Raw genomic sequence first — 22,879 nt, 5'->3', positions numbered from 1 at the left:
GTGCAGAAAGCAATGAAAAAAGGCTATAAAGCCACAATGAATATCTTAAGAAACATAAGATCCCAAACATTAATTATACTAAAATTAAAATAATTATAAATCTAACTGCAGTTTCAATTTACTTAAAGCTGTTCTACTTGCGCCTCAAGCTTTTTAGATTTTATTTTTGAGCTCCAGATTTTTTTGGGGGTAAATTCTCATTTTCTTTAATACATTGATAAAAGCTGGTTTCTTTTTAGGGTTTTTGAATTTACTATCTTTGTCTAAATTTCATACATTTCGTTCTCCAATATATTATGGAAACTCGATAAAGATTATTTTCCATTTTAAAGTTACTTATTAGAAATAATGACAAAACGTACTCTTTCTGGCATTTCTTTTGAAAAGTCAGAACTATTATACTGTACAGAATGATTTCAAAAGATATTTAATACCGTAATTAACTACATAGGTTAATATAGTTAAGAAATCAATCAAACTTATTATTATCAAACTTATAATCATTTTTCTTTCCATTTACTTCCAATGGTGCAATAAAATTGTTCAAAATTCATTCTTTTCTGAATTTCTGGTGACATTTAAAGCAAAATCGTTTTTTTATTTTTAGAGGAAGAGTTCGAAGTTTCTTTAACTATTAAATGTTCTTTCAACATTTAATAGTTAAAGAAAAACATTTCAACATTTCCAACTCATCAAAAGATCATTATTTTCTAATAAAAGCTGAAGAAAGAAAAATATTTTTTGAAGTGAACAATGATACAATAAAATAGCTCATGAATTTATTTCTGAGATGGAACTACAGATTAAATTATCGTTGAAGAGTTATAAACTAAACTGACTTTTCAATACAGATTCCACTCTTAACAAAGCACGAACATCTCACCGATACATATAACTATCTTTTAAAGAAGGAAAAATTAAACTTATTCGAAAATAAATTATTTAAACTTCAATTTCAGAAAGTTGAGCCGTAAAGTAAATGAAATAACTTTTTTGAAACACATTTAGTTATATTTATTTTAATATGTCGTTTGTGGTTTAAGGCCTTATTAATCATTTTGCATTAATTCCATTTTCATTGTAAAAATAGTTTGCATATAAATTGTAAAGAAAAAAGTGATAAATTTATCTGTCTTTCTGGATTTTTTTTATTAGATTCATTAAAGCGTTAATCGATATTAATTTACTTACTAACATTACAGCATTCTTAACAATTCTACATTAAAAATAATGAAATAAATATAATCAATCTCAAACTTGGAGAAAGGAAACTCGAGATATTTTATCCTTTTCTTAGTTCTCATATATTTATATCAAAAAATTTATTAGAAAAAACATCATTTCTGTTACAATATTCGTTCCGAAATATTGTAACAGAAATGATTGATTGCAAAAAAGTATATATGAAAAAAAATTATGAATTTTTGGAATAGCAAAATCGATTTTTTTACTGCATGCTAAAATCTGGATCGTCTAATTTACTACCAACTAAATCTGGATGGTCTAATGGACTAATTTATTTTATTATTTCGACTTTTTCAGAATATAACTGAAAAATTTTAACCAAGAAAGCGATTTTTACACTTTTAACTATTCGAAAAAATTGTCTATTCATTGATGATCACTCATTGACTCATCCTGACGATTGACTCAAATTCATTTATGGATTGATTCATCATTCAATCCTAATAACTTATACTCAATGCTCAGTTAATTTCCCACCACTCTGTTTTTCGAGAAAAGTCTAAAAACTACTATTTCACGGTACATGTCTTCGATGACAAATTGCATCTATAGTTTCTCAGACATTATAACTATACCAATTTCGAAAATTTTTATTTCATGACAGCATTACACATATAAATATGTCATCAATGAAAACCTGCTCCTTAATGTTTTAAAACTTTACGAGATATCACAAAATAAAACTTAAGTAGAATTCCCAGCTTCAATAAAGGAATCGATTTCACCACTTGGCAAACGTACCTAAATAGTCTAATTACTTTATGTTTATTGTGGAAGACAGCATAATCTGTACTAAAAATAACTATGAATATATGTGTGCTGGCTTTCTACCGGCTTAATACACTTTATGCAGTTTGGAGGGCAGGAATATACACCTCGGAGCAATTTTTTTAAATTTTAATTAGAATTTTCATTAATTAAAAATTTAACAAAATTTTGATACTTTTCCACGATAACTACTGAAAATATTATAGCATAAAACTATTCGTTTTTACATTATTTCAAAATCAAAAAAAAAAATTATCGTTTTAATACCATTTCAATAAGAGAGCAAATTTATGATAATTTTCGAAAATTTCTTTTAGGTTTTTTTCTCCTTGATTCTCAACAACAGTTTACTTTGTTGACATGAAATTCAAACTGTTTTCATTGTTTCGTCAAAATTTTAATCGATTTTTTTCATTTTTGAAAGCTAAGGAAGAAGAATTTTATTTATTGTATAGTTTATAAAACGAATAAAAAGGTCAATTTACAACACCGTGAAACTTAAAAGAGAGTTGAACCGGACCCTTGCATTTTAAATAGGACTAAGATATCATGAAACTGATCTTTATTAGGAAAATGTTTGCAAATAATAAACAAAACATATGAAAGACACTTAAAATGATCTGCGTTTAATGCCTTACAATTTGACAGAATCGTATGTATGATATTAAATCTAAGCGATTTAAGAGAAATTAAATATAATGAATATTTGCAATGAAACAGATAGTCGCCAAAGGCAGCTAGTTTAAAATAAAACGTTTTTTAAGAACATAGTAGAAAAATTTTTAAAAGAATGAAATTTATCAAAGTTGACTTACATTACTAGATTTATATTATCAATATGGTTGGGGAGCAGCTAGTTTTTAATTATAATTAAGATAATTTAAACAGAAATAACGAAGGCAATTGCGTGCACGACAAGTGTGATTTTAATTTGCACATTATTCTCTTCGTTATACGCCCACACTTTCTTTACTTTAGTCCTCAAATTACCCATTATCATGTTACATGATAAATATGGATAGAGTGCATGAAGTCAGAAGATAAATGTAACTGCAAATATCATCCAAGGTCCAATTATATATTGACTTACATTGTACAATTTTGAAACTATTTTTATGAATGAAACATAATTTTCATAATAGTATTCACAAAAGAAAATTCACATAAAAAAAGAATTTTTGATATGGCAATTACATTCGATTGTTTTCTAATAGAAACAGAGTCGCAAATAAGAAAAGAAAAAAAGATATCTAATCTAAATTTCGATTTCATTTTAACGATGACGCAACAATAAATTACATTGCCAGTATTTAATTCATTTATAAATTTATTATTTTAATTTATTCGCTCATAATTTAATTTAATCATATTTTTGCAAACTATTTTTAATTCATAAAATCAATTTTTCGGATAATTTTCAATATTTTTGTTTTATTATATAATTCTATAAAAGATGGATTTCCAAAAACTTTCAACCATCATAATTATTTTCCATTCATTTATTTTCTTTTATTTTTACGTCAACTAAATGGAATTTGATATTTGAATCGAATGTTCCTTACTTTTCTGCTTTTTGTATGATAATCATATTGAAAATACATTTTATATTAACACATCATTATTTTATGGGCATATATAATTCCCAATATATATATATATATATATATATATATATATATTGGGAATTATATATATATATATATATATTTGGAATTGATAAGAAAGAGGTCTAAGAGATGAATATTCTTCAAATTCTAGCGATTTTATAATTCTATTTTGCATTCACAATTCTATAAAATGTAAGAAGCTTCTTTTTCAGATTACAAAAGCAAGTTTTGAAATGAAAGTTTCTTTGTTTTTTTCGTTTCCTACATTTTCGTTGTAAAATCAATTCATGCTCATATTTCGCTGGGCGCAATCTAGATTTCGATTTCGATTTCTTTTTTTATTCTATCTATCTGAAGTTCTATCGGGTTTTTTTTCCCCTCATCAGCACTCTCTGCAGGGTCAATTTTTCCCCTCCTTTCTTTAGCGTTATATTTAAAGCCATGCAGCTTCTGGAATTTACTGACCCTGATAATTTTTCATAATGTTGCCAATAAATATCCTTTATGTATTTATTTAATAAATTTTCTTCGAGCCATTAAATTTTGGTCTACGTACATTTAATCATTTTCAAAATAAGGAAGTAAGGGCAGAATTTTTTTTTTTTAAATTTTGTAATATTAATATTTTCGACGTTCATAAACGTAAATCTCAAAACAATATAATATTCTCACATGATAATAATTTCGTGAGGAATTTACAGCAATTGTTAGGATTTTTTAGCTGGTAAACACACGAGCAAAGTTCATATTGTTGCCTAGTTCAATCATTAAAATTTCAATAATTAGATATTCAATATGACGAATAACTGTAGATATCTCCTGTGATAATCTGTTTCAGGTATATATTTAAAAAAAAAACATTTTAATTAATTACAAAAAAAAATTATTTTGGAAGCAAAATCTTATTTATTTCGTTTTCATGACATCAATGTTACCAATTTAGTTCTTCAAAATGGCTTGAAGAAACTAAAAGGCGAAAAGGTTGAACTTAAGAAAGGTAAAGGTAATAATCTTTTAAATTATTCTATTTATTAAATTAATCGACTTGTAGAGAATTCATTCGTCTTGTTGACACAGTTTTAATATACTTTCAATCAAATGAAAGATAGTATATATACAACATGAGGAATCAATAAATTTTATTTCTCTTTTTATAAAATATTATGTACATACTTACATAAAAGTTCGTACGAAATATTTTGGTTACTTCGTTCCTAAAAAAGCAGCATTAATTTATAGCAAATATCAGAATACAATAGTTTAAAAGAGTGTGAAAAAAAATGCATCAAAAAAATGTCTAACGATTGTAAAGACCATGAGCTCAAGATTCAGCACCGTTCTTTAAATATGCAATTCAGTTCAAAGTGTATAAAAAGATGGTTTGCACTTTACGGTTATTCTGCGAGACTTACTAATGCAATTAGATTCATTTAAAATAGTGATAATTTTGAGTTTATTTTCTGGTCTTTAATAAGGAAGTATGAATATAAGAAAGAACAATGGTAGCTTTAGGCATTTTGAGGTCCTGTACATGCTATGGAGCCATACTTTTAATAAAATGTTCAATGAAATTCGCATTTCAAGATGAAATGCGAACAATGCCATGCAGCGAGGATAATGCCCTGCATCGTTGGAAAGAAAGGATTTGATCCGTTGAATTTACAGAACGATGTCGACAATAACATTCAATTTCAATTTCTGAAATGAAAGAATGCAGAAGCACATGGGACGAATTTACCGTTAAAATACAAAAAAAAAAAAAAAAAAAAAAAAAAAGGGGAAGGAATTATTGTGGATTATGGAATATCTCGTAAATGTTCAAAAAGGTGGGGTTTTTTTTCGAGTAATGGCCAAAGATTCAGGTTTAAAATAATATTCATTATCAGCCCCCCCCCTTCTTAAAAAATAGAAAAAAGAACATTCCAAAAAATAAAGAAATATGACCAGTAAATAAACAAAATAAAATTACAGAACTGACAAACCTCGAAATCAACAAATAAGAAAAAAGAGTAATAACTATCACCAAGGTCATTCACAGATGCCTTGTAGGAAAACGGAAAGTAATAGAATAAAAATTAAATTAGGGAATAAATTAATAAAAAAAATGTGGACTTTTTTTTAAAAACGACTGACAATTTTAATTTACACTGTGGAAACTAACAAGGTAGTAAGTAAAATTAATAATTTGATATAAGATTACTCAACATATATTCATTTATTTATTCACTTTTTAGTACACGTACATAGAGGATAATCATTGAATTGTTATGAATAAAACGTCAAACCTATTGAAATTTGGCCCAGGTAAAGTTCGATAACGACACCTTGTCGAAGTCTCCTAAGCGCAAATAGCCTAAGATATTTGGAAATAACCACGAAAAATTTGAAATTTTGATTCATAATCATTGCTGAAATTCGGCAGCTCCTTGATATTATTCTTAATGATCGATGAAGAAAACAGAACGGGAAATTAGTGGCTTGATAGATTAAAGCTACAGAAATGTGCAATCCATTATTCGATGCAAATTTGTAAAAATCACAGCAGGCGAGCACCTGGAATTTTGAACGTAAATAAAAAAATTGTCAGATCAGAAATTTGTCGGATATATTAACCAATATGCAGTAGAATTACATATACATTTTTGATGCAAATTTTCTTTGTGATGAAAGTTGGGGACATCATTACAGGCTTCAGACATGGCAGTTCAATAAGGCAGACAAAAAGTGAAAATGCCACTAAAAGCATAAACTTGTTATTTGGAAAAGTTCTCGTTATTGCTTTTAGTTAGAGGGCGGAATTCATAGGAAAAATCGTAGGTTGATATTTTCCATGGATACGAAAACTTAACTTGGTAAACAGCTGAAAACATTCAGTAACGTAGCATATAAATTAAAGCAACATAAAGCAAAAAAAAGTTGCAGTAATTCCGCAGTAACTAAAAGTTCCAGTCACTTGCTCCAAGACAATATAAAATTTCACGCAACTAGTGCAGTACAAAAAAATTTAAGATCTTTCACTGGACAATATTTGAACGGCTTTCTTATAGTTCTAAATAACACCTTTTGACTATCATTTGCTTGGATTTCTCAATAAAGAGTCAGCGGAAGAAAGATTCTTAATGAATTAAGAAATGGAATTTATGCAATGCTAGTAAGTTCCCCTACACTTACTTAACAAGTAAACAAGATAGATTTATATTTGGGGGGGAAAAAACCCCACGATTCATTGGAAAATTACAAATATTAAAATATCGGTATATAGAAGAAAAAACATTCGTACCATTCTGTTAAGCCATCTATTTCCAGAAAACCTGCAGCAGTAGTCTCCTAAAAACTTTCTCGCGAACTTCCCATCAAAAGTGCAATCCTGCATAAAACCTGGATTATCGACAATATCAAGAATGTCACGAGTATTCAGCTTTATGCTTTCAGAATCCTGGATATAAACGTTTTGTAGTATAATGAAGAAAACTGAGTAAGCATTTTGGATGCTTTCTTTTGACCAAATTTAAAAACATAATTACAATTTTAATAAAAAGATCGCATAACAAATTTCCTTTATCTACGTCCTTGTGTTTTCGTGTAATCGCGGTTACATACATGAGAATGTACAGACAGATAACGACTGACCTTTTGAAGAATTTAATTTATATTTTAGAACAGATCTGCACTTTTAAACGTTAAAACTGAGTATGAAATTTCATTGATCTACGTCATTATGTTTCCGAATTACCGCGTCTGCATGCATGTGAAAGTACAAACCGAAAGACAGTCAACACTTGTAAACATTTCATACAAAAATTTGTTACGAATTTACACTTAACCTACCAAACAGATGCAAAATTCTGTATATATGTATAATTTTATCTATCTAGCTCTTTGCGTTTACTATTTTCATCTTTATTTGAATAGCCAGACTTTCTGAGAATGGACTTCAGTAAAAATTAGATCGAAATCTGTAAATTTAGTGCCAAATTTCATCCACTTAGAGTTTTTGAGTTCTCGTGTCCACAGGCAACCAGACATAATTCCAAAAATGTGTTTTTCGTTCTTAGAAAGATATAAAACTTGGAAATTCGTCAAAATCTCGAGTATAAATTTTGACGATTGAAGAAAGAAAGTCTCGTTTATATTTGATCTACTTTTGTATGCATTGTAAATGTATCTACAAATTCAGACGGATTTTAGTATACATCAATAGGAACAAACACTGCAAGGTATCGCAACCCCTTCTGAAAGGTTGAAAATCACACGAAGATTTTAATGTCACGTTGGAATTTAAAAAAAAAAAAAAAAACGATAACTACAAAAACATTTTTTTAATTAATTATTACAAATGTTGTTGGAAGTTGTGATCACTAACGTCACTGCATAATCTACAACGATGTAGAAACGATATCAGGGCGTACACATAAATACAAGATATGCGTTTGATATCTCCCACAGCGACAGAAATACACGCTAGCGATCTTCCGTCGCATAAACGAGTGGTTTAAGATGACTCCATAGGAAAAGTCATATATATTAAAACTGCCGGCGTCCTGGCATAGGGGTAGCGCGTCTTCCCCGTGATCTGGGCGTCCCGGGTTCGAGTCCCGGTTTGGGCATGGTTGTTCTATCTGTGAGATGTGTGAATGTGCCCTCCTGTAAAAAGGGGTTGTGCAAGCGAATGAATGATGCGTGAGTGGCAAAGTCGTACTCTTGGCCCTAGTTGGCGCTGCTATAAAAAATAAGAGACGTTCCCCTCAGGCTTAAATCGCTGTCTTCGTAACAGCGGGCTTGTCAGTGGCAAGTGCCATAAGAAACAAACAAACAAACAAACATATTAAAACTGGTGAACGTGGTGGCAATGGGTTCCGCGTGGCAAGCAATGGGTTCCGCGCATCCAGTTCACATCATAAGGTATGTAAAGGTATGTAACATTGAGGTGATAACGCAACTCGAAGGGAAAATGTGTAGGGACACCATCATGCATGAACACATGCCTCGCAATGGCAACACACATTGCAACATTTTCGAGAGCATAAGGTGCAGAAAAATGAGGTACATTGCTCCGTTCAGGTAGCAAGTACGGCCCCAAGTGATAATAAACCAATGTTAATGTTAACATTAAATCTCTGTTTAGATTTCATCTGTATATTGGCATAGGAAACTATAAATCGTCCATAAGAATGTAGTGATAAAGCCATCTGGAGTCAAGAGCCTGCATATGTTTTTCGCGATTTTTTCAGCTTGGTTGGCGACACTATACTCTTTTGCAATTTTTGTTCTTGATGCCTAACAACCCTCTGAATTTGTCGGCCCATTTACAGAACACCCTATATATCAGAATATTTGTTGATACGCCATTAAAATTATATGAAATGAACTGACTGCCATTAACTTTCCCTATTAACCCAAGATATGCAATAAGTAATGGCTCCTTTGAGAAATTTGAAGATGATGTTTCCATCCACCACACCGACACATATAAAAACAATAATAAAAAAATAAATTTAAAAAAAATAAAAAAATAAAAAACGAGAAGAAAATTTTGAAATTTTCTTCTTATTGACAGCTTTTTTTTATTATTTCACCATAAACATAACGAAATTTGCTACCTATGCATGGACAGTTGAATCCTGTACGCTATTAAACGTAACAGCCTTGATATCAGTCATCAAAATCCTTGAAGAAAAAAGATACTGTTGCATTTGGTTCTCGGCAGGAAATTAAAAGATTTAAAAATTATTTTGGAAAAAATATGAATTTCATTTTTGCCAGAAAGCAAGATGCATCTTAACCAAAAATATTATTACAACTACACCAGTGTTTCTAGAGTAGCTGATGTATTTTACAAAATGAATTTATTGATAAAAAATGCAGGCACTCCATCAGTATCATACTGTGCTCGCAAAAGAAACATTAAAAAAAATTTTGAATTGTTAAAAATTACTTGTGCCTTACAATATCTAGAATAGGTTTCAAAGTCTTATGATGTTTGGAATACATAATAGCAGGTCAAGAAAATTAGATTTGCATCATAAAGTAAAAAAAAAAAAAAAAAAAATACAGTTTTTGGATAAAATGTATCTAAAAACCTGCAATAGTATCCTGAGAAACTACAATCTTTATAAACTGGCTTATCATATTTTCCAATAAAACATAGCAAGTTTAATCATTTATATTTGTCTTTTTTGTAACAACTGATTTACTTATTATAATTTTAAAAAAAATTGTAATGTGAAATTGATATCTGTAAATGGATATAATACTATACATCTATTAAATGTTTTTTAAATTTAAATTAAATTCTACTCTTATATTTAAATATACTGCATAAATACTATTATTTATACATGTAAAACTTTTGCAATAAATATTATAAGAAAAATGTTAAAATGTTGTTTAAAACAAGATTACATGACTCAAGACTAAATTTTACAATGCTGGGGGTAATCATTTTTTGGAAATGTGTACAAATAGAAAAATAGTCAACACAGTAAAATAATTTATCACAAGATTTTAAATATATATTCACACAGCAGTTATTTAACTAGAAAATAAATAAAGATGGGGCAAAAATTTGAGAGGATGATCATCATATCCTTTGGGTTCCCAATTGGATAGATTCAAATGCCACTTCTAAATTTAATGTCATTTCCACAATGTTGTTCAATCCTTTAAATACCAGCGTACAATATATGAAGATATTGTAGCAATATTGCTGAGCTTTCTGTGTTAATAGGGCTTATAGCTTTATTCATTTTTTTTTATCATTATCAGTGGCTTAAAGTCTATAGAATATAGATTCTAGAGCATATCACATTTCTCATAAAAATATTAAATTTTGAAAATGAAGAATATTTAGGAAACAAGATAAAAATAAAATAATAATGCATTCAATTCCACAAATAAGAATTTATTTCATTTTAGCCAATTATTTTCAACAAATGGTAAGTGTCCACAGCAATCTGAACTATAGCACAGGCATTTTCTTGCACGAAGTTCTACAGGTCTGGAATCACTTTTTTTAAAAGTACAATGTCCACCATAATTATAAGTAAGCTCTTGAAAAGGCAAGATGTCTTTTTTTGCAAAGAAGCAAATTCGTGGTATCATACTACCAGCACGAATAGGAACTGAAAATAAATTTGGAGAACAAGAATGATTCAAAAATCTTCCAACATTGCCAATGCAAGTTGGATCAATTATTGTCTGAATATGCTTATTATCAGAACTGTGTTCTTTTAGCACATATATGTAATTAGATTCATCTGGTGTATGGCTTTTTAATCTTCTATATGCTTCAGATTCATCTATTATCTCCCCAGCATATTCACAAACAAATGAAAGTTCAGGAATAAATTCTGTACTTCGAACACCAAAACCTGTTCTATCAGTTAAAAAAACTTGTAGAGGAAATTGAATTCCATGCTGTACAATTCTATTATTGCATTTAATTACACAAGAGCACATATCTGAACATTCAATAATAGGTTTACTAGTATTATTATCATAATTCTTGGAGAGTTTACCATCATAATATGCATTTGAAGAGCAAGGACATTTTTCACTGCATATGTTTTCACAGTCACATGGTAATGATATACTTTCAAAATCTTTAAGAAGAGACTCAGTTTTCAACACACAATGAGGAGTATACTGAAATAAAAGAAAATATATATATATTTAGTTACTAAATTAAATATATTTTAAATTATAATAATAATTAAAGAGTTAAAGAAAGAAAAAAAATATGAATAGTTGATATTCATGCTTTTTAATAAGTTAAATGCATGAGATACCCACAATGTTGATATGATCTCAGATAACTATTGCAACTGAATTTATGTAAATGTACACTTCATACATGTATGAACACTTGAAAAATTCATAATTAAAATTTTATTATAATACATAAAAAAATAACACTAAGCAAGAAGAAAAAGAACAGTTAAAAATAAAATAATATGATCTTAAAGTATATTATAAATTTCATTTCTTAACAATTTACAGAGTATACTTGCCCTGAACTCTGATGAGAGGAAAACAATGATAAAGTATTTAAACATATATTTCAATAATTTTTCTATGGCTAACCACGTATATTAAGTTAATAAATACAAAAAAAAATTTTTTATAATTCAGTAAAAGCAATTCAATACTGGCATTTTAATTTAAAATTTAAGAAAAAAACTGTGGTGATTTTAGTCATTTATTATTTTATTCATTTATTATTTTAAAATATTTCAGATTCTTCAAAAAAAATCATGATAGGAAAGAACTACAAAAATTAAGACTTAAAAAGTATATTTGTACTATTAGTTAATAGAGTTATTAGTAAAATTAATATTTAGCAAAAATAATACTTTATGATAAGTTTACATTGCATTTTGAAATATTTACATTTCTTACATATATATTACTTTTTTTGTCATTTCAAGATTTTTAATTATAGTTTTTTATTTTATTACATACTATAATCAAATTATTAATTTAAACTAATTTAATAATCAATAATATAATTAACCTATTTCATTTTTTATTTGAAGCAATATAGAATTTTTTATTTAACAAATAGCTTTTAATAGCTCATTTTAACAAAACAATTATGATAAAATAATTTTCTGTTGCCCTCTTCTAGTCATTTATATTGATTTACATAACAGTAGAAAAGTCAAGCAGTGTTTTATTACAAAATGTAATTAATGGACAAAAAATTATTCCCTTAATTTTTATTTTTCTGTTATTTATTATTAAAAAAATGAAGCAATAAATGTCATTTCTATTTTTAACTGAAATAAACATATTTAAATTATAATGCTAAAATTTTATAGAAAAACTGAATAAGTATGATTTTTCCTCTTCAGATTAGTTACCTATTTTCTTATTGATAAAACAGAGAATTATGGAATATTGTATACTATATAGAACTGGGTAGATTTTAAGCAGCATTTAAATGAAAAATAACATCAAAAAATAAATAAAAGACTTAATTAGTAACTTTAAGTTTTATACAAAATATTATAGCAGTTATTTGAAAAACAAAATCATATAAAAACTTAAAAGTTATTCATTAAGTCTATTTCTTTTTTTAAAAAAGGCACTTATAATTAAATATTAGCTAGAAAATTATTAGCTTCTTATTCTAATTGAAAAATAAGTATTGTTATTTAAATATACAAAATATTGCACAAATTTATAGGTATTTTTGTACCAAATGAATTATTATTTCAAGACTGAAATTATTTCCATATAATTTTCATGAAGAAATGAGAGGAGAAAGATCTTAAGGAGTTACAAACTTTCTAATCAACTTTAAATAAATAATGTAAATATTAACCAGGGAAATCAACAGAGCAATTTTTCCTTATATCAATTTGATAACTAATTAAAAGTAATTTGGAAAAGTGCGAGAACTTCAGGACAAAACATTTCTTGGAAAGTAGACAACTATAAAAAATTTTGTTGCTTGGCTTTATTACTAATACGGTATTTTATCAAAATCATAAATTATCTTTAGAGCCATCTGAATCAAAACCTTATAAGAAGCTTCATTTGAATATTCAACAATAACTTCTCAAATAAAAATGACAAGCACATTATCTTGGATATATCTTAATATAGAGAGAAATTCTATAAAATAAAAGTTTTTTTTAAGTGATATTCCATTCAAGTTCCCATGTATGTTTTCCTACTGGTAAAATAAAGCCACAGAATGATTTTGCCATAGTTTGAAATATGTTTCATGAATTTCAACTGAAGTTTGAATAAAAAAAGAAATGACAAAAGGCACAAGGTTTTCTTTTATTTACTAGTTTATTACTGCACTTCTCTCTCTCATAAATGCATAGTAGCTATTTAGGATATTAGGATTTCGGTACAGAAATCGGCTATCATATTTTAAAGAAGAAACATGCAAATTTTTCTTAACTATCAAAACTATAAAAAATTATAATTACAAATTAAACAGCTTCCTATGAAATCAAATAAATTTGCAATAATCAATAACTTCTTGTTAAATATTATAATAAGCCTTTCAAATATCACAAGATAAAGATCTAAATCACCATACAAAAATTTTCTACTGAGAATATGCGAAAGATAGCAATATATATATATATATATATATATATATATATATATATATATATATATATATATATATATATATATATATATATAAGTACTTACAACAAATGTTGGCAATTGATCGCAATTTCTTTCATTTATGAATGGGATTTTGATGTTTTCTTGGTGGTCAGATATATCCTCTAAAAAGAAAGTCATCTCAGTGTTTTTTTTTAATTATTTACTATCATGAAGAATATTTTACAGTTAAAGATGAACTAATGATGAAGTTAGTTTTTTTTAGATATTATGCTCCCCCGTTTGATGAGAACGTGAACCGGTGTTTTAAGCATGTTACAACCGTTGTCTGTCTAAGGATGTATGCTTACTCCCGTTTGTTTACATTCTGTTTGTTTTGACTAAAGCGAAGCTATGACAACTCAAAGTTCTTCAGAAATTACAATAGTAACAAAAGCAAAATGTTTACAATATTTCATTCTTCACTTTTATTTTTAAACCGGAACTATTTAATTTTTACAGAATAAAAAAATACATTAAGTATTGCAATATTAGTCAGCAACTCATTTCGAGATAAGCAAAAATCTACTTGACAAATTTGGTAAATAAATGTTTTCTCATGACAAAAATATATTTATAACTATATTCTAAGTTAAACAGAAAACTTATGCCTTTGCAGTTTCGTAGCTTATTTTTCATGAATTGCAAAATCAACAAATACTAATTAACATTAAACATGGTATTTTTGAAAGCAAAAGAAGTGAAATGAAAATAAATTTCAGCCAATCAGGGAAAGGTCCGTAAGCTTTGCCGCAGCTGAACTGTATTTGGGAAATCAAAACCAGTAGATTAATCATGAAAATAGAGAGATAATTTCTAGAAATTGATGATTATTGTTCAAAACGCCCTGTAGAACATATCGTTGACATATGTACTAATATCTGGCATAATCATAAGAAAAAGAAAAATATCAAAATTTCATTTGAAACTTTAATTAAAAAGTAATCAAAACTATTATAATTTTCTTTGACGGATATATTAGTACGGAGAATATTATTGCATAAAAATCATATTCTCATTGATTTAAATATGAATACAGGTTAAATCTGATTTAAGTTTTATTTTCCTGCAATTTTTTATTGACTTTAATCGATTTTTCCAAATATATTTTTAAGCATTAATAACAAGATACTCTTTCATTCTTTGCTTATACTCACACACCTTTTGAAGATCAGGAAAGATTGTAAAAAAAAAAAATGTGTACATTTTTAATGCATTTGCATTCTTTGATTATAACTGCTTTTTATAGCTTCCTTATTCATTCATAATATGCAGTAAAAATATTCAACTGCTTTGTGGATTTTAGCGCAAGAGAAATAATATTTCAGACTTGTGTGATTGTTGCAACTTGTCTCAGTAATGGGACAATTTGCAGCAATAAAAGCAACAATATTTTAAATTATTTTCTGTTTGCCTTTATTTAATTAATTAAAATACACAGCATACTTAGCAATTATTACCATTTGGCATAGAAATGATAAACGTTATCAAGTGATTTACAGTAAGATAAGTATAAAACTATTTATTCAATGAACTTAACAGTCAACCTGCATTAGAATTTGCAGTTCACGCAAGAAAACTAAGACAGCTTCCTAATGCACACATTTTGCATCCAAATTTTGGAAATTATTTGAACATATTTTTCGTCACAAAAGTTACGAGTCTCACAGGGCTATTTTTAGTGGCATAATAACTGGAATGTTCCAAATTCGAGACCCAATGTCAAAAAAGAAACTCTGCTACTAAGAATATTTAGTATTCACTAAATCTGTTGGGACTAAACGCATTCCCCCGGCGATATTGCGCTGAAGCTTAAAGAAGAAGGCCGACTCAGGCGCTGTTTTTTATTCTTTCAAAATGTCTTGGTTTGTTTCACAATAACCTTAACATCTCTTCAAAATAGGGTATTAGTGTTTATCGTTTGAGTTACATCTCCACAAATTAGGACAAAACCTTTCTTTTTCCTTTTTCAAAATCTCCATCCCAATTTGAAATCTTTTTCGCCCTTTTCTGTTTTGTTTCCTCTTATGGACTTTTTTTAAATCTTTTATTTTCCATCATCCTTTTTTCATTTCTTAATAATTATATCGGCGTTCTGTATTAATTGTTTCTTTTCCAAGTGTGTCTGTTAGAAAAGAAATGTTTTTTATTAAGTGAGCCCTTGTAAGACTCATTCTGAGTTTAATTATTAGGGAGAAATCTGATCTTTGACCGAAATTTTGTTGTAATTTACCCCATTCCATAGTTCAGACATTTTTGTTGATTAATAAAAAAAATATTGCAATTTGAAAAAAATTGAAGCAGTTTTTATTAACTTGGAGAAATGATTTTGTAAAAATTAGCTTATTTATTTTAAATCGAATCTTAAGAAAAATCCTTTTCTCATTAATTAGCTGAGGAGGCACATAATTATGAATCTAACCTATTTCTATACACTTCGATGGGGCACAGCCTGTTCTGATGTAATAAGAAATATCATAAAAATCATATTTAATAAAAATGCTGACTAAAACTGTTAAATACCTATGTGTAAATCTCGTGTTTCAAATTGCATATATTACAACTAAATTCGAACTCTCCTAAATATGTTTTTCGTGATCACTTTTTTGTTGTTAATATCATAAAGATAATTTTTGGGATGACAGCCTTTGTAGCTAAAAATCCCTAAATCCTTCTCATTCAAACAAACAAACAAGATAATTTTAATTTTTTTTTTTTTTTTTTTTTTTTTTTGACATGTGAACCAAGCCTACAACATTACCAATCTACGATGTTTCAGACTAGAGTTCGAATACCCTTAACCTTTCTTTCTAGACAATTTAATTGCTATTTAAGTAAACAGTTTTGCCATGCTTAGTAGAATTAGATTAAATTAATCCCAATCTCGCTGATAACATTTAGAATATAACTGTTTCTTTATTTTAGAGCAGTGTTCTACAAGTTTATTTCTTAAAGACTCATTTTTAAGAATTAAATTTATCTCATAATACCTGCTGAGCCACAGAATAGCAATATGAATTATGATGTATACATTTTTTTAAACTGTGACCATATTTTTTCTTTAGTACGTTAGTAATAAAAAAATTGTCCTAAAATATTATAGATAATAAAATCAAATAATCAAGAAATAATAATTATAAGAGGAAAGAAAATGACTCAAAAATTATTGTAAACTCAAAACTTCAAATGTAAACAAAAAATCCGCTTCATACTTGGCGGAGACCGTTAATGGCACACTAATCAACGAAAGCGGTGCGGATGAAACTTAAATGCCATGCGTAGAAGTTCATGACATGTGACTTTTACGTCACATGAATTGACCCCATTGTTATAGGCTATAGTCCTATAAATATTCACTTCCTGAACCTTAATTATGATATACCTATATCACAAAACCTTTGTTTATTCCAAAAAACCTTTCTTATTCATGTTTTTTGTCTAGCCCATTAATTCATAACTGTTTACCAGATAAACTAAGTTTTAAAAATTTATTACAAAAAAAGCCAAGATTTAAAGTATTTTAAATAAAAATACTGTGCCGTTTGATCGGAACTCTTTTGTTCGGCGCCGGTAGCACTTCTGCCATGGCGGTTTTTCGAATCTTTCGAGAATCATTATTCCCATTTTCATAAAATAAATAGATAAATAATTTAAATAATAATAATTTTTATAATATATTAATTATTATTAGTAAACAATTAAAATAAAATAAAAAATTCATAAAATAAATAAAAATTGACCAATAAAAAAAACCAATGTGATGCCATCGATATTTAAATGGTAATCTTCCGATGACACCAGAAGTATCACAGAACGGCATACTACTAACTACATATAAGCAAAAAATAAATACGAAAAGCGAACCTGACGAATCAAGTGTTTTTATTGAATCCAGCATACTAACTATGGAGATTAATCGCCGTCATTCAGTTAGTATTGAATCATCGAAAATTGAAATATGCATTTTGGAGGACATTATTCCGACGAATTGAAACCAAACTTTGACAACTGTAATTTCAGAATCGCATACTAAATTTCATTTATTTAAATTATTATGGCTTTGAATTATTTTGTTTACATACAAATCAACTGAAGGTCAAACCTCTGACAAATTTAATTCAAATTTGATAAATATTTACATTTCAGATGCTAAAACGGTAAACTAAATTTCATTTATCCAAGGATTTAAGCTTTTGAATTATCGCGTTTATATACAAAAGTAGAGATAGACGATCCTTTCCTCGATGGGTTTGGTTCCAAATTTTATACGGATTTCTATTTCAGATGCTAAACATCACACCAAACGTTATCTATCTAGATCTTTAAGTTTTGAGGTTATCGTGTTCACTTATACTCGAATGGCCTGATTTCACATGAATGGCTTCATTTTCAAACTTTCGCAAAAATCAACAAATTTATTGTCAAGATCATATACCAAATTTTATTTGTATAGCTCAAAGCGTTTTTGAGCTATCATGTTCTAAAGATTTTTTTTTTTAATTCAGATAAATCTAAAGTGTGTCGGTTCTTCAAAATTTCGAGTTCGCCCTTTCTTGTGTACAAGATATGGCCTAAGCGACTTTTGGCATATTTGTGTGTGTTTGTTTGGAATTGATATCCCCTAGTTTCCAAAGACTAAATATAAAATTATATTTCAGTACGTTTATTATTTTCTCGTATACAAAGCATATGAAGAGAAAATATTGTAATCATCAAAAAATTCAAACTCGAAATGTTGACGAAACTCAACGTTTCAGGCCTATCAAAAATCCTAAAACTGTATTTTGGGAATTATGTTTGTTCATGAATACTATAACACAAAAACGTTTTGAGCTACACGTATCAAATTTGATGTATGATTTACTTTGCAAATTTATAGATTTCGGTCAAATTTTTGACGAGATCTATTCAAAAGAAGTCTGCCTGTCCGAGTACATGATTACTTAAAGAGCTAGATATTGTTACGGATTTTCCTCCACCACCGGGTTCTTTTGGTAGTGATATGGTGAGTAGAAGGTAATCAGCAGGCGGCTGTAGAAAACGACGATGACGTTTATTTACACGAAGACACGAGTACACAAAGACGACGAATACACAGGCGTCAAATATTTACAGCAGTGACGAACACAGGACAGCACACTAAAGCAGACAGTAGTCCACAAGTAGTAATCGGCCACAGCACACGAAGCGGCCAGACAGAATCCAGCAGGAGAAGGGTTCCTCGAAGCTTCGCTCTACGGTCTCTCCAAACGGCTGAAATTCTCGCTGTCTTCTCTAGCTTTAGCTGCCGACTCACTACTTCTTACAACTGGCTACACACACAATATACGACGCTGCCTCCACAGTGAACAACAAGATTCGGCACATAGCAGTTCAATACTCACTCCACACAACGCTGGTAATTTGCCATTGCTTTGTTATACTCTCGAAGACTCGTTACTTGTCGGCGACTCCGACTACTCACACACCGCAGCTTGAAAATGCCGGTCTTTTATAGTTCCGGAAGCCGGGGATAGAATCTTCTAGAGCAATCAGGCGTATTTCGGTTCCTAATGGAGAGATCGACAAAATTCTCAAAATTTTGAGTATTATCCCTTTTGTTGCCAAAGTCACCGAATTCGTCGCCAAGCTCTGGGATCACTGGCTCGACATCCGACAACATTCACTACAGATGACTGTAAAACTGTCTTTCTTATGATGACACTATTCGCGCTGGGAAGAAAAATTACAGGTTTGTAACAATATATAAAGTTTGGTGCACATGTTTGGCATCTAAAATATAGTTCTATAGGAAATTTGGAACCAAATCTATCAGAGAGAGGATCGTCTATCTCTACTTTTGCATGTAAACGCAGCAATTAAAAAATGAATTATCAAAATAGATAAATGAAATTCAGCAAATTGTTTTAACATCTAAAGTGTAAATGTGTATCAAATTTTGAATCAAATCTGTCAAAGAGTTGACCATCTGTTGGACTGTACCTTCGGATATCCATTTGTTAGACTATATGTAAACACGATAATTCAAAAACGTAATTACTTAAATATACGAAATTTGGTACATAACCGTGACAGAACTACAATTGTAATTCTGTTAAAATATTGTTTTAATAGATAAAAAATCGCGTTCAAATATGCATATTCAGTTTTCTGGTACTTGTGTTTTAACCACATGCCAGCGATTAATTACCAAAGAAATAAAACAACCGAAGATTGCTTATTAATAGGCTCTTTCACAATTACAATTCGCCAATGGTATGCAATTAATGCACAAAAAGGGGATATTTTAAAATTATTATTATACTAAAAAGTATACAAGATTCAGAGGCGAAAGTGTACAAATAAAAATCTGAGCATTCGTGGCTTTTATGGTATTGCCCACTGTCCTTAGTTTTAAGCAAAATGAGGGAGAGGATAACTTTTTTGATGAATATATTAAATTGTTCCGAACAGATCACTCCCGTTCATCAATATTAGCAGCTAATGTCTCCAAACATTAAGAACGTTTTGTTTACAATGTAAAAAAAAGTTTATGAAAAAATTAGAGAGCCTTAAAAATTGTGTTACAAATAATTTAGACAACTCTGGAGTTCTTGATTTGATACATTTTTTGATATTTTCGTTAGAGAATCGTTTGATGATGTCGTGTCCGCGTTACCACGGAAAAGGGGTGCAGTAGCTTCTGTGGGTAAAGACTCCTGAGCACCCGAGGGCAGAAGCCTGACTTCTAGCTCAAATGAAGATAGCACACACACACGCGCTTGCACAACCCCTTTCTACAGGCGGGCTCATTCACGCACCTCACAGAGAGAACACAAGGAAGAGAACAACCATGCCCGAACCAAGACTCGAACCCGGAAAGCCTAGATCACGGGGAAGACGCGCTACCCCTATGCAAGGACACCGGCAGTGAATCGTTTGTCTGAATCTAATGACATGAATAACCGGAAACATGCTTGTACAAAATATAAAAATAAAATGCTTTTACTCACAAATGATTACCAAAAATGCTTTTCCATATTTCAGATTCAATAATTATCTTAATTATTCTCACATTTTAGAATATTTTTTTTTCAAAAATCCAAGCTTTTATTTCGGTTTTCCCACTTTAAAACATCGGAAACGTCTTGCATTAAAGTTTCCTATTTTCTCTATCATAACTATATCAAACCGGCAATTCCCATTCGAATTCAAAATCAGTTCAGTTGAACTGCATTAGATATCAGGGAAGTTGCTTTTCTTTTCCTTAGTTCTTTTTTTTTTTAACTATTTAATCAGCATATTTTTTTTTCTATTTTAATATCAAAGTGCAGTTTTTGTTTTAATTCAGAATTTCATACAAATTGACAGCTTTTAAATCCGATTTTTAATTTATGCTACGCAGAAATAAAAATTGACGCTTTTAGGTCTTAGAAAGTAACAATCAATTAAAAGCGAATGTATATAAAAATCTTATGAAATATTTGAGAATAGGATAATAATGTAAGCCTTTCAATAGAAGGACTCAGGTACGAAATAGAAGCTATGTCCAAAATGCGCATTTTTGAACAAAAGACTTTTTACAAAAATTATGCTTCTTTTTAAAAAAAATTAATGCTTCTTTTTGGCAAAATGATACCAACAGGAGTGTGCTCGAATTCTACAGAACAGTGGCTTATTTTTTATTAAATAAAGGCATCTAAAAAATCCAAGTATTGTATTGGTTTGATGATAGTTGTACTCCCAAAATGGGAGCTTTTTTCGTCTCAACATGCTTAAAATCTTTACAAACAAAAATTTATATGTGCGTGCCAGCTTAATAGGTACAACATTTGGCACAATTACACCTTGATGGGTCACAATGTGCATCTTGCTGCATGTTTGTTTGAAATTTTAATTATAAATCAAGCTGAATTTTGTGGGTTTTAAGTGATAACGTTCGAAAATGTTATTGCACAAATATAAATTTTACATCGCTTCAAAAATTAAAGAGAAAAAGTCTTTTTATAGATACCAATTTAATAGTTGTGTAAATTTTCCTTGAAATTTGGTATTTTTTAAAAATATTCTTTTATTTAATTTTCAATTACAAATTACATTGTTTCCTGAAATAATTTGTTTCATAAAGTGCAATTATCCATTGTTGAAATCTATTGACAATTATCCATTAATTTCCATTGTTGAAAGCTACTCAATAATCCCTGTTTATACAACTTAGTTCTGTATAACGAGGTGAATAATTGTAATTATTCATTCGAGGGGGATATCTGATTCCGCGAAAAATCTGATCGAGGAGGAGATAAAAATTGATCGAAGATATATGAACAGGACATTTATGTATTTTACAGTGTTATACTATCATGGGGATTGGTCTGTATAACATATGTAAGACAGTAAAAAATAAAGTTTTACTGTTTAACAATTTAAAAACCAATAATATGTATGCATCTAAGATATGAAATTATATCTAAACGATTTAATTAAAATTAAATGTAATCACTAACCCAGGTAGTCACAGAAAGGGATTTGTACATAGTAAATAGCGATAACTATATCAAGATTTTTTTATTTACTTTTATTTTAATTAACGACTTTCCCAAAAAAATCCAATGAACTCTAAAATTTTTTATTTTTTATAGTAAACGAGAGGGTTAAATAACAATACTAAATTTAATAAATTCCCATTATTACAAATCTTTTGCCATGAAAACTATTTTTCGAAGAGTATTCTTCCGTTTCCTGCAATCTACTTAGAATTGTATTTAACAGGAAAAATTGTCAATGAATGATTCCGTAATGACACACTTCCCATTCATTGCGGAAAAAATGTAAGGCATGGTAGGTTTCAGCAAATATATCTCTTTTCATTCCCTAGGTTACCCTTTCCTTTTCCTCAGGATAGTTTGATTCATCAAACATGATGTATTAAAATCAAGTTTAATTTCAGATTTTTTCACCAAGAGCATCCCTGTTCATTCGATTGTTTTAAAATTAGTGATAAAAAATAATAAAATTCTAAACTCTGATTAAATTGATGAGTAAGAAATTTCTAAAAATATGATCATATGCATGAAAATTTGCAGCCCGCCAGACAGTCAACCATCGGACCTATTTGCTTCAAAATTTAATAAGAATCTGCATTTTAGACT

At 28.9% G+C, this 22,879-nt stretch overlaps 1 protein-coding gene across 1 annotated transcript; it reads right to left on the bottom strand.

Moving 5' to 3' along the window:
* Positions 1-10,505: 10,505 nt before the first annotated feature.
* On the bottom strand, positions 10,506-14,409 carry LOC129963558 (histone-lysine N-methyltransferase SETMAR-like). Its single transcript, XM_056078017.1, has 2 exons — positions 13,797-14,409; positions 10,506-11,264 (listed from the first exon to the last, which is right to left on the bottom strand). Exons 1-2 carry the CDS (start codon positions 13,890-13,892, stop codon positions 10,527-10,529), a joined length of 834 nt encoding a protein of 277 aa, XP_055933992.1. The 5' UTR covers positions 13,893-14,409; the 3' UTR covers positions 10,506-10,526.
* Positions 14,410-22,879: the final 8,470 nt, after the last annotated feature.

Source organism: Argiope bruennichi, chromosome 3, assembly GCF_947563725.1.
Source record: "Argiope bruennichi chromosome 3, qqArgBrue1.1, whole genome shotgun sequence".
Taxonomy (NCBI): Eukaryota; Metazoa; Arthropoda; class Arachnida; order Araneae; family Araneidae; genus Argiope; species Argiope bruennichi.
This window is presented reverse-complemented; position numbering and strand designations above follow the sequence as displayed.

Coding starts and splice junctions, on each gene's coding strand:
- LOC129963558 (XM_056078017.1), bottom strand. CDS start 13,892: ATGACTTTCTTTTTAGAGGATATATCTGACCACCAAGAAAACATCAAA. Junction 11,265..13,796: donor ATCAATTGCCAACATTTGTT/GTAAGTACTTAT, acceptor CTTTTATTTCAG/TATACTCCTCATTGTGTGTT.